Raw genomic sequence first — 13,335 nt, forward strand, 5'->3', positions numbered from 1 at the left:
TGCTTATTCTATGGATACTGCAGAAAACTTAGAGCTACTGAGATGCACTGGGTGGAAGATGTAAAGAGTAACTCACTACAGATAGTCAAATAATGAACAGAGTAATGAAGACTCTTCGTCCCACCTTTCACTCAGTCCTAACTACGGTATCTCATATCAAGCGCGATCACCTCCAGTGACACAGGGCTCAGTGTCTCCTCTGCATATCTGGGAACGTACCGCCAGCCTACCCTTGACCCAGTATAAGCTGGATTGACTCTGCCAGAGGGTGTTCTTTCTAAAGCGAGGTCCTGGCCACATCCATGAAGGACTTGCAGGAGAGCTGACCGGGTCCAGTCACCATGACCCCAAGCGGGCAGTGGAAGAGAAGGTCGAGGGTCCGAGAGGCAGAGGGCGAGGCCCTGCAGGGAGGGTGCGGCGTGTCCACGGCCTTCCCCGCAGGACAGGGGCGGGGATGGGTCCCGGTGCGTGTGCACCACGCAGCCCGCTGGGAGCTGACAGCTGGGTCCATGTGATGGGCGTCCACTAGCGCCCAGGCCACACTAGTGGCCCCCTTGCGTGTTCCCCTGCCCACCTCAGGTCAGGCAGAGCTGCTCGTAGAGAGAGGAGTCGTCTGCGAGAGGAGAGAGGGGCACATCCCTCCCCAGCTCGCAGACGTTCCCAGGGCCACTTCCAGCTGCCACCAGAGTAGCAGCACCTGGAGCGTGAGCCACCGTGATGGTGTCCCCAGCCACTGAGACTGTCCCGTGGGTGGAACAGAAACTGGCGCCTGCCTCTTAGCTGGAGAAGTCTGAAGGCAAAGGCTGGCTTGAGCCTCCATGACTGGGTGAGAGAGGGCGGCTTTGCCAACAGCCTGCACTCGGACGGCTGCCCGCCCGGCCCGGGGCCAAGCAGAGGCCTCCGGAGGGAGCTGCACGAGTTGCTGCCTGTGGGGCCCGAGATCCAAGTGCAGGGCAAAGGGAAGGCGGCAGAGCGGGCAGGGAGGGGCGAGATGGAAGCCTTCGGCCCTGGCCAGAGTGCGTCGTCCTTGTCAGGGGAAGGGGCAGTGCACAGGTCCCCAGACGGTCTCCTGAGGCCCCCCGGGTGCACTCTGGGTGGAGAACGCGAGGACCTGCCCCGGCAGGGGCCACCAGCGGCCAGAGGGCAGCACAAGGAGCCTGGCTAGGGAAAAAGAAGCTTCCCTTTTTCTCTGCTGTCGGATCCCCGCGCTCTCCCACCTCCCTTTTCCATCCCCCAGTGAGCGGGACTGCGGGGAGGTAAGGGGCGAAGCGCAGGAGGGGTGGAGCCAGGAGAGTAAAAGAACAGAGCAGGCCGCTGAGGCCAGCACGGCCGGGGCGAGGGAAGCCATGTGTTAGGGGCGGGAAGACAGTTCGTCTAGGTTTTGATCAGACCAGACCGGCCTGAGCTCTTTAAGGGCCAGAAGTGACAGGCAAGCTCCATCGCGCCTCCTCGAGATGCTGTCAGGGAGTGAGGGAGAGAAAGCTGACAGAGCGCCCACGGCAGTGGTGTGAGAAGCAGAAGCCTCTTCTTCATGGTGCTCCCCTGAGGCCGCCTGTGCGCTACACTGCTGGATGGGGGCCAGAGAATTAAGTAACCTCTGTTGGAAGCCTCCTGTGTAGGCTGCTAGGTAGGCCCTGAGATTTAAATGATGGGTAAATCCAGGTCCCACACAGCACAGGCCCACACCCAAGAAGCCGGCCCTGGGAGTCATGGAAGACGGACGAAATGTGACAGAAACAAGACAGTTCCTTTGAAGCATTACTTACAAATCTTGATATCAAGTGGTTTTCTTGCTCTTCCCTGGATTTTCTTAAAAGTAGAATGGAAGAGGGAAGGACAAGTTTAAGTGGTAGAAAGTTCTGGTTTCATTAGATCAGATTACTTGAAGGTTTCTTGGGACTTTGATTGAAGATGGTAAACAGGTGTTTTCAAGTTTTTATAATAAGGTTTAGGCCAGATTTTCTAAAATAGTTTCATAGGAATTTTTAAATGTTGAAAGTATTATTATCTCAGGAAAATATGATTAAGTTTAAACTTTAGTCTCTTTTCCAGGAAAACTGAGAAATCTAATTGCCTAGTTTACTCCAATATTGGTTTTTTAGAATAATTTATCATTTTTAGCAGGAGAGGCAGAAGTCTAACTCAGGCCTAGCGTTCGTTCCCTTTCTGAGGAAAATGCTGTAGGGCACGGAATGGATTTCTTCCTCTGCCTAATTATTCAAGGATAAGCCTTGTGATCTAAGAACGAACAACATGCTCTTGTATCCACGGTAAGGGGATTAACGGTCTCGTGCCTGTTAAACAGCAGCCCAGCTCCTGTTTAGTCCTTTGATTTCCAGAAACAAGAGCCCGATTCTTCCCACCCTAGTTGGCCCTGTCTGGCGCCACTGATGAGGAGTGGCAGTGGAGCCAGTTCTGAGACAGTTACCTTCAGACCAGGGCTCCCCACACTTGAGGAATGGGAGTGGACCCTTCTACCCTTTTAGTGATTTGCTGACAGGAGCGACTGTATATGTGTAAATACTACAGCTTTGTGAAGCAGTCGGACAAAATTGTTATTCCAGTGAATACAAAGAATTCCATCAGACCCATCTATATTTACAAATCTTGAAAGTGTAGGTTTGCTGTTTAGCTGTGCTGATGCCATTTCAGTCATTATTTATTTATTTTATTGAGGTATAATGGACAGATCACGTTATATTAGTTGCGGGCACACGACATAATGATTCGATATTTGTGTGTATTGTGAAATGATCACCTCAGTAAGTCTAATTAACATCCGTCACCGTGCATTGTGATATAATCTTTTTTCTTGTGAGGAGAACTTTGTAAGATTTAGGCATTTCAGTTTATTCATTACATCAAAACATACTTTAAAAGACATGTTTAGTTCAGTAAGTGCTGTCGGCTGATTAATTTTTCATTTTGTGCAAATCTTAGAGGACATTCAGTGTGGTCACATTTAGAAGAAAGGGCGTGGAAGAAGTCACGCTGGTTGGACATAATCTATCACTGGAAGGAATCTGCATCTTTTGGTCGCTAAGTAAATTATCTACCGAAATCTATAAATCACTCTTCATGTTACTCCCTTTAGCACCCACTTTCCTTATATGTACACTTCCTCTTGGCTACCTCTATCTGCACTATATTCAGGAGTCTTCTTATACTAGAGAGTTGTCTGTGTTATGTTGTCTGAATATTTGTGATTGGGGAAACAAAGTTTTAGGGAAGTAATCTCCCTCCTTTCCTTCCTCCCTTTTCTGTTATGGCCGTGCTGGCCCAATTTACTTTCTCAGTTACTCTCTCTTGGAATAAGGTAGAAACAGTGAGTAAAAACAGTGGAGCTCATTACTCCGTTCTGTTAGTTCATTCATCCATCTATTCATATCACAGTCACTGAGCGCCCACACGGGCCACACTTCAGGAATACAGGGCCGCACAGTGCAGGGTAGGCTTGGGCCTTGGCCTCGTGGCCCAGGGCCCAGAGAAGTCTTGTGTTGCAGATGGACAGAGTGTTTGATAGGCTCCCAGGGAACGCTCAGCTGATAAAATTGAAAACGATGCTCAAAGCTTGGAGACTATGAAGTTCTACTGTGGGTAGAAATTAGAGCCCCTCCTGACAAAGACTGTGGACAAACCACGTGGAATCCAGAAGCCCTGTGCCCTCCCCTCTGTCCTGGGTCTGTTCTCCGACGGAGCATGGCGTCTTGTGGGCAGATCCGGGCATCTCGGGAGTTTTGGCTCCCACTTTGGTTTTAATCTTCTGGTGAGCTCACACTGTGACCTTGATCTTCAAGCGTCTTAATAGCACTAAACTCCTAGACCCGGCACTCATGGGCAAGGTCGTGCAATCTAAATGCCCCTGCAGTAGAACTCTTTTCCTAACCCTCCCTAACCATAGTAGCTAATCATTGTTAGCTCTTGGTAAACATCTGTGAGTGAATGAAGCATGCTTAACGTCCTGACTCTTAAACCAGGGCCCCGTCTACTGGGCTGCAGTGGACACAAGCAGACGGTGTCCCACCCACCATTTCTCCCTCGTGTTGCACCTGAGTCCCCTGGGTGGATACTCCCACGGTGAAGGTGGCGGGAATGGCCACAGTAGAAGGAGCTCCCCGCCGCCTGCATTTTATCTCTTGTTGGACCTCAGTGTCTTACTCTTGCGGTACCCAGGACATCCGTTAATTTCCCAAAGGGTCATCCAGACAAGGAGGAAGCCCCAGCCCACGAGGGTGTCTCCATCGTCCTATGCAGCCTCTGCCTTGCAGCTGGCTCCAGAAGCAGGGCTGTGCTTTCCCCTGGCCCTTTCCCCACAAGCTCGCTACTTTGGGAAGTGGGTTTACTCATTACCAGTTCAACTGCCTGGATCGGAACAAAATGTAAACACATCTCTGTAGTTCTGTTTCTATAGTTGATATTTGTAGAGCAGAAGCTTACTGTTTTGTGTGCTTAAAATCTTTGACTTACTTTTCCTGGCTAAACCATCATGTAGGAGGGATACTTACTACTCTTCTACTGAGGAAGACCCTAAGCAGTTAACCGTACCCTGACTGACACACGAAGGTCTCAAGCCCTTTCTAGTAACTCACGCAGAGTGCAGTGCCTTGTCTCATGTCTAGCAAATGGCAGGTAGTAAACTTCAGAATAAAAGCTTGATTTATAGAGTTTCAGCCCAGGATGTTTTGTATGTAACAGTAACTGTCTCCATTGAAAATGTTGAGTTTAATATTTTCAGCCAGCAATTTTAATGTTTTGGACATCTTTATTTCTAAGTAGATAACATATTTTCCTGTTATTTGCTGAGGTGCTGTGTTAAAGCCTGAGCTGCCACCCAGTGGAAACACGGAATGAAGGACTTGAATTCGTAGTAAGGGATAGTGGGTTCCATGGTGATGGGGACAGAGGAAGCGCTTGGGCCACAGTGTGTCGACGCAGCTGTGTGCATCCCTCCTCCTGCCTTGGTTTCTTCATAGCACATCTCCCCACCTGTCAGTGTGTACATTTATTTAAATGTCTACCTTCTGTCTCCGCCCCCTTAGAAAGCGTGCTCCATGGGAGGGAGAAGGGACTTTGCTATGTTTACAGCTCATTCTCTGACTCTCTAGAGGGGAAACCTTGAAATTCATGTTTGAACAGTATTTGAAGAGGCTTTAGATGGAAAGAACAATACAGGCAAAGTGTCCAAATGACCATTTACTTGGTTTCCGGCCCCCTCTATTATGCCAGCAATATTATTTTGGTTTTTTTTTTGATTTATATAAATGGCTTGTGCGACCCATAATATGCCACTTCCCATCTTTTTCATTTGACAGTGTATTTTTGAGATATACCTTTTTAAAAAAAAATGTGTAACTCTAGTTCCGTAGTTCCCAACTGGGGGTGATTTTTGTCCTTCAGCGAGCGTTTGGCAGTGGCTGGAGACATGTTTGATTGTTTTTACTGGAGGAGGTCCTGATGATATCGAGTCCACAGAGGCCAGGTTTGCTTCTAAACATCCTGCAACGCACAGGGCATCCACATCATAGAATTATCTGGCCCAGACCGCACAGTGCAGAAACCCTGGGCTCTTTCTTTCCTTTAATCTGTGGAATAGTAGTCCCTTGATAGCAATACCATGTTCACTTTATCCCTTCCCCTGTTGGTGGACATTTAGCTTCTTCCAATTCTCTGCTGACAAAGGGGGCTGCGAAGAACATCCTCACCAGTGTGTGTGTGTGCGTGTGTATGTGTGTGTGTGTATGTGTGTGTGTGTGTGTGTAAGAGTGTTTCTGGTGGCCGCACTGTGTTCTAGGAAACACTTCCAAATGCCGCTTCAGAAGGGCTGGACCCATCGACACCCACAGCACGGCCTGGGATTCCAATTCTCTGCATCATTTCCAGCATTTGATATTTTTTAACTTTTCAGTTTTTGCCAACCTGAAGATGATAAATGAGTAGCTCATTTTAAAAAACCGCGTTGTCTGATTGTTAATAAGGCCCAAAACATGAGTCATGCGCACCCCACAGCATTCTGCAAAGTGGGGGATATGTTTTTGCCAAGCACACACCACTTCATGTTGTTCATCTCTGTGTCTTTGAAGAAGGCACATTTTGGGAGACCGGGCTTGACTGTTTCTGCCAGTAGAGGGCACTGTTCCTCAGTGGCTCTCCACCAGTGTCATTGTGCACCGCGCGCCCCGCCCCTCGCCCCCAAACATCTGGCAGGGCCTGGAGACGCGTTGTATGTTTACAATATGGATTATCTACTGGCACCTAGAGGACAGAGACCAGGGATTTTGCTAAAACCCTACAATGCAGAGGTCTGCACCCCACAAAGACTTGTCTGGCCCCAACAGAGCCAGGGTGGAGAAACCATCATGTGGATGAAATCCTAATGTTTGAATCTTTGAAAGAAAGACCATGACAATCTCTAGGATAATGAAGCTATTTTAGTATTATTTAAAATAAGAACAACCTTTAAACCGTATGAAGTGGCAATAGGGGAGAAGCACACCTTCCTGAGAAGGGTCCTCCGAGAAGGGTCTTCTCAGGGGCAAAGGCAGCAAGGGTGGGTGGGCAGGAGGGAGTGCAGGCCTGGACGTCAGCAGTGCTTCCTCGGGGCGGCCTCTGCAGGTAGGAGAGGTGGCTCTGGGGCTTGGCAGCTCCTGGCTGGACTGGAGGGAGCTGGCCTGGCGTTCCGTGCCAGTGACTCAGGCAGGGGTAGGGCAGGTGTCAGCTGGGTAAAAGAAATGTGGGTTTGAGTGTTAGGAGGAGGTGGCCTTGGCTCTCAGGACTCAAGGGGGACGTCAGGCTGCAGGAGGCCCAGGCCCAGGAGTGCTGATCTGCCCCCATCTCTCCAGCGAGGCTCTGTGACTGTGCCCTGGGCGGGTGGGGGGTGGGGGGTGGCCTCACAGCAGGGTGGGCGGCAGGCAGGGAAGGCTCAGGCAGGGCTGCTGTCAGGCCGGGGCTCAGTGTCCTCTTCTCGGAGGCGCTTGCACCGGGAGCAGATGCTTCTTCTCAGAGGCCCCGGCCTGGGCACAAAGACAGGGACCACTCCATTCCTCATCACGGGCCGGAAGGCCGACAGCCTGGGCTCGGGGCTCTTAGACCTGAGAGGCCCGTCGAGCCGCCTTTGTCCTTCCTCGCATCGGCTGAGGGCCCTCAGCGCGGTCTCCTTGGCACAGGGATCCGGCGACTTCTGGCTGGGCGGACACGTGGACAAGCTGCTTAGGCTTTCAACGGGGGCGGTACGGATGTCCACCAGGCTCTGCGTGTGGCAGGAGAGGCGGGCGTTCCACTGGGACCTCATCGTGAAACCGTTGCCATGGCCGGAAAACCCCAGCCCCGAGGAGGTGCGGAGGGGCGGCCCACTGGGAAGCGGCCACCTGCTGCGGAACCAGAGCCTGCGATCCTGGCGGCGGCGGCGGCGGCGGCGGTAGCACAGGATTTGGCACCCGTCCCGGCCCATCGGGAGGCAGGTTCCGCGGGCGGCCCGGTCCATGGGAACCATGGGGACCGGCGCTTCCGGGCGTGGGCTGGCTGCGTGGCCTTGGCCATGCCCAGGTACATGCTCAGGTAGCTGCTCATGCTCACGGGTCAGCGGGGTCGGACCTTCGACGGGCGTTGGCTTCTGGGCGGCCCCGAAGTCTGTAGACGCGAAGCTTACGGCGCTGAGGCGACCGTTGGCATCGGGGTGTGGGACGGTTCGTGGGGCGTCGGAACCTCTGGGCATGAGGTCCTGCGTGCGCCAGGCCGGGGCCTCGCGGACGCACCCGGGGCCTCGCGGACGGACCCGGGGCCTCGCGGACCCGGGGCCTCGTGGGGCGCACCTGTGTTCTGAGCACAGGGGATCCTTCAGCTCCCACTGCTGGCCCAGGCGCTTGGCTCTGGGTGGCGGGGGAGCCCTCCACTTTTTGCCCTTGACATTTAAAGGGAGAAAATATAATAATTTGTACCAGGCCCTGAAAATTGACTGAAGGGCGCTCTCTTTCATTACTGTAAAAATGAACAAAATGCACTTGAATGCTCCTTTAAGGAAAAAGAGCGAATTTACTTGTATTTCTACAGAGGCTGTGTGTTTCTTCTAGAATGGTTGCTAATGTCACTTTTTGTAATTTTATTCTTAAGGACCTGGTGAAAGCCTTTCGGGACTTATTTTTTAGCTCCGACAACGTTGGTTTGTTGTGGATTCTCCTTTTATTTTCTGCGTTCATAGATTTCATACATTCATAAATAGATTGTCTCTAATCTGAACACTAATGCCATTTCTTTCTTGTCATTTCTACTGGTGATCCAGGTATATAGAGTAGAGTGAGGCACATTTCCAATTTATAGTTGGAAGCAGGTACTCGCAAAAACAGTGTTCAAAGCCTGCTGGTAAATGTTACAGCACTTCAGTCTGGGGGTCTGTTGTTGGGCCGACCCCAGTTACTGGAGTAGGAGAGGGGTGGAAACAGTGGCCAACAGAGGAAGCAAGTCCTCGATCAACAGATTTGTCTGGTTCTGAGAGGTGGAAGGCTGAATGAAGAGGACACTAAAAAGATCCTGATGAGGAAACACAAAAGGCTTTTGTGTCAGAGAGGCCAAGAGTTGAGGAAACAGGGATGCTGTCAGCTAACAGGTGATGAAGAATGAGATACGTAATGCCCTCTACTGAGCCATTCTGTTTTTTCTTTCTTTTTTGGTAGATTCCTTATTTTAGGAATGATCCCCAAGTCTATGATTTTGAAATAAAGGAAATTTCCTATATTATTTTCTTCTTAGTAGGACATTTCTTCACCTCTTAAGACGGTAATAACACCAGAGTGGAATATCTAATGCAATTTGGTATTATTCGCTCATAATGTACTTTTTTTCTTCTCATCATCTGCAGAATTTCCCACGTCCTACTTTGCAATGTAACCCAGCGGGTGTCATTCTGGTTTGTGGTTACCGATCCTTCAAGGAATCACACCCTTCCTGCTGTTGAGGTACAGTCAGCCATAAGGTAATCACCGCTAAATATGCCTTCCACTGGTAAATCAAGGTATTGATTAATTCAGCTGTTTTGATAGATTTTGAAGACTTCTCTCTCTGGTTCACAGTGATTTATTTATTAAGATGTCAAAGGTTTCATTTCGTTACTTTGGAATAGAGATTAGTATAGATCAGTGGTTCTCATCCAGGGGCAGTTTTGCCTCCAAGGAGACATTAGGCAATGTCTGGAGACATTGTTGTTGTACAGTGCTGGTGACGGAGTAGGCAGAAGTTAGGGACGCCAGTTAACATCCTCCTGTGCTCAGGATAGCACTTCACAGCAAAGAACTATTCAACCCCAAATATCCATTGTGCTGTGGATGAGAAGCCTTGGTTTAAACATTAGCTAAGAAGGTTTAGTACTGTCTTCTTTTGGCGAGAACACCTTGTACGGCACTATCGTGTGATGGTTTGCCATATGCCTTCTCGAGCCCGAATGCTTAGGTGTTTTTTGTTTTAGGGGAGTATAGTTGCTTTACAATGTTGTGTTAGTTTCTACTGTACAGCAAAGTGAAAGTCTTTACCTTTAAAAGATAATTTTTTGAAAAAAAGTAAAAGCATGACTTTCATACAAATCAAAAATAAATGCTATCCAAGATTCTATTATCTTATTAGTTAATGAGGGAACTAGTAAGATGTTAAAACCAGTTTAAAGGAGACTTCAAGGCAGCATGCAAATGCAGGAATTGAAGAATGGTGATGTTTATTTATTAAAAGATACACCAGTCTATCCATTGGCAGTGCTCCACCAGACACAATTCACCTTGATTTTCTGTGGACAAGAATCATTTACATTGTATCAGTTTTCTCCAACTTACACATATGCAAAATAACTCAAAAACAGTAAAAGGTGGAAATTGTCCAGAAAGGTAGACTTGCAGGACACTCAGTCATATTTTTCACCCATTTGAAGTTTTACCCATTTTTTCCTGACAGTTCCCCTCCTTCTCTCCTTGGGATTATAACAAACTTTCAGAAGTGAAATGTATTCTTTTCTGCACAGAAGCAGAAGAAGCAGTTTGTTTTTATTTCAACTAATGTGCACTTTATGTGTGTCAAAACTTCAAATCCCACACATGATTGGTGTTGGGCAAAGGTATATTGGAAGAATGAGTTCACAAAATAAACTATTTCCTGAAAAAGAATGAAACAAAGTTCATTCTTCTTACAAAGGATTTATTTACAAGTTACTGAAATGCATATTTTTCTCGTTACCAAAGAGAAATGTCTAGTGAAAGAACTCATCTGCTCTTTGTAAAATATTAATGTTTAAGATAATGAGTGTATAATCAAATGCCAAGTGTTTTTGTGTGAATAATCATCTGTTTCCCTTGCTGAAGCAAAGGCATTGAGGCTCTATACCCATGGGAAATGATTTAACAAGGTTTTCTTTGTTTTGTTTTTTTAATAAATAAATAAATCAATTAATTAATTTTGGCTGCATTGGGTCTTCGTTGCTGTGTGCAGGCTTCCTCTAGTTGCGGTGAGCGGGGGCTGCGCTTCGTTGCGGTGAGTGCACCTCTCATTGCGGTGGCTTCTCTTGTTGCGGAGCACAGGCTCTAGGCGCACAGGCTTCAGTAGTTGTGGCTCAAGGGCTCTAGAGCACAGGCTCAGTAGCTGTGACACACGGGCTTAGTTGCTCCGCAGTATGTGGGATCTTCCCAGACCAGGGCTCGAACCCGTGTCCCCTGCATTGGCAGGCGGTTTCTTAACCACTGCGCCACCAGGGAAGCCCTAACAAGAAGGTTTGAGCCAAATTGTTTCTGCACTTTTGCCAGTAAGAATACTGCTAAGAGCCACTACTTAGGGAGTAAGAATTAGGAATATTGTATTTCATGAGAAAAGGGATTTTATTCAAGCCCTGTGATGAGGGAGGGCTACAAGGAAAATGAAGGCCCTGTGGTTAAACCAAGCTTCAGTTAATGTGAGGCGGAGGAGTGAGTGTTTAGGGTGAAGGTTGAAGATCTAGAGGAATATGTTCACAACAAAATGTCTGTTTCAAAGGCCCTAGTAAGAAGGACTATTGAGGGGGTGAGGATGGCCAATAGAATGGGAATTTATGTCCGGGAATGGATAGGACTCATCAGAATTGTATGAAAATAAAGGAAACAGTACCAAGAGGGAAGGATAGACTGAAAAGAAAGGAGATGGTACCTGGAAGGCAGGTAGTAGGAATTTCAAGGCTGAAGAACCTATGTGGTTGGGCAAAATAATGCTAGTTCCACCTAATGCTTGCATAATATTTTCTGGTTCACAAGGCATGTTCTGATGCGTCTGTGGAATTTAGTATCAACACCAATCATTTGTGAGCTATTATTATTATCCCTGCTTTATAAATGAGGAAATTGAGGCTCAGGGAGATTAATTGATTTGCTCAGTTCACCTAGAAAAATAAAGAGTGACGACTTGAACGCAGGCATGCTGCCAGCACATGCAGTGATTTTTTTTTTTCTCCCGGTCTGCTAGAGTATCCACACCTATGGAATTAGGCAAGGGGATGACAGACCAGTTTTAAGATGTCTGCTTTTGATCTGTTTTGAGGGCCTGGCCTTATTCAAGGCCAATCTTGGCTAGAAGATATCCATGGTGATTGACGCCTCTTGGGGATTTCAGTGGTAGATGGAGATATAGTTTGTACTAAACTAGAATTTCTTATCAGCCTGAGTGCTAACCAACCAGGTAGACAGAATGAGAATGCAGAGCAACTTTTCACTTTACTCTGTTATACCTTGGTAGTGGGGTTCATTATTTTGTGGGAAGCTTTTTGTTACCGTGTTAGCAAAATTAGGTTACGATAAAAGAAAACATTCCGTAGTTTGACAAAAATTGCATGGAAATTATCCCCTGCTGCAGATTCCCTGGCTGGGATTCTCCTTCCCATTTATGAACAATCAGGCCTCCCCACAGATTTTCATTTGCTAAAGGAGGTCTTTCCTGATACCCCGGTGCTGGTCTGCAGAGATTCTCCAGCTTTTACTCTCAGGTTCAGGATCAGTAGTCACCAGCCACATGTGGCTCTCAAGCACTTGAAATGTAGTTAGTCCAAGGTTAGATATGCTCTAAGTGTAAAGTACACACCAAATTTCAGCGACTGAGCACAAAATAAAATGTGAACCAACTTAAAATTGATTACATGTTGAAATTATATTTTCTTGGATATAGTGGGCAATATATATATATTTTTTAAAATATTTATTTATTTGGCTGTGCTGGGTCTTAATTGCGGCACAGGGGAGCTTTAGTTGTGGCATGTGGAATCTTTAGTTGCAGCATGCGAATTCTTAGTTGCGGCATGTGGGATCTAGTTCCCTGACCAGGGATCAAACCTGGGATCCCTGCATTGGGAGCTCAGAGTCGTAACCACTGGACTTCCGGGGAAGTCCCAAAATATATGTTATTAAAATTAATTTTCCCTGTTACTGTTTACTTTTTTTTTTTAAACGCAGCTCCTAGAAAATTTGACATCACACGTAAGGTTCACATTATATTCTGGTTTCAGTGCTGCTCTGGAGGTTGTTGAAGTCAGCTTGCCTAGTGTGAATTCAGTAAAGGCCACACAGTTATCTCCAAGAAATCTCCTCATCTAATTTGCAAATTCCAGTTAGAAATTTAGTTTCAGTCAAATAAGTTTTTGCTACCAACCCCTCCCTAACTGCCACCAACCCCTCCCTAGGTGCCACTACCACCAAAAATACAGATTTTCCCTGGGAAAAGCAATGCATTTACCTTCATATTTTTCTAGACTTTTGTACTCCTAAAGCACCATTTACTTTAGTCATATGGAACTACTTGCAGCTGACGCAACAAATCATACTACATACCATGTCTCCAATTCCTATGCTCACTGCACACTTTGGTCTAAAGAACTCCTACTTGTCCCTCAAAGCACAGCTCAAAAGTTGCCTTCTTAGGAAAGCAGCTGTGACATTTTACTATGATGTACTTACCCCTCTGCTGTGCTCCCACTGTGCCCCTCCCACTGTGCCCCTTGCACTGTGATTGCACTGTGATTGTGGAGGGACTGAAGGGCCACTCTTCTAGACTGTAAGCTTCTTGGGTATTTTTATTTCATTCTGTATCTCCAGCACCTAGCACAGGATCTGGTACTTAGTAAGTTTCCAGCAAATGTTTGTTGAATTGAATGAAAAAAAAAAGATCAAATTGATGGATTTGCAGCTGCTCCTGGCTTCGTGTTCTCTTTTCTGCTGCTGGTTTTGTTTTTTCTTCTCATATTTATCACCTACTTTTTGCATATTATTTTATCTTTTCAGGCTGTTGGTATTTATGTAAGGCACCTTAAATAGAGTTCTGTCATTTTAATCTAGATGCTGCCTCTCAGGA

The 13,335-nt window shown here is 47.3% G+C and overlaps 1 protein-coding gene across 3 annotated transcripts in view; it reads left to right on the forward strand.

Moving 5' to 3' along the window:
- The window catches only part of CLTRN (collectrin, amino acid transport regulator), a 79,657-nt gene that overhangs the window by 50,031 nt on the left and 16,291 nt on the right, over positions 1 to 13,335 (forward strand). For all 3 annotated transcript variants that reach the window (XM_060002135.1, XM_060002136.1, XM_060002137.1), the window contains one exon: positions 8,852 to 8,965. In XM_060002135.1, coding sequence (XP_059858118.1) covers positions 8,852 to 8,965 — 114 coding nt within the window. The remainder of the gene's footprint in view (positions 1 to 8,851; positions 8,966 to 13,335) is intronic.

The sequence above is a fragment of the Delphinus delphis genome, chromosome X (assembly GCF_949987515.2).
Source record: "Delphinus delphis chromosome X, mDelDel1.2, whole genome shotgun sequence".
In the NCBI taxonomy this organism is placed as follows: domain Eukaryota; kingdom Metazoa; phylum Chordata; class Mammalia; order Artiodactyla; family Delphinidae; genus Delphinus; species Delphinus delphis.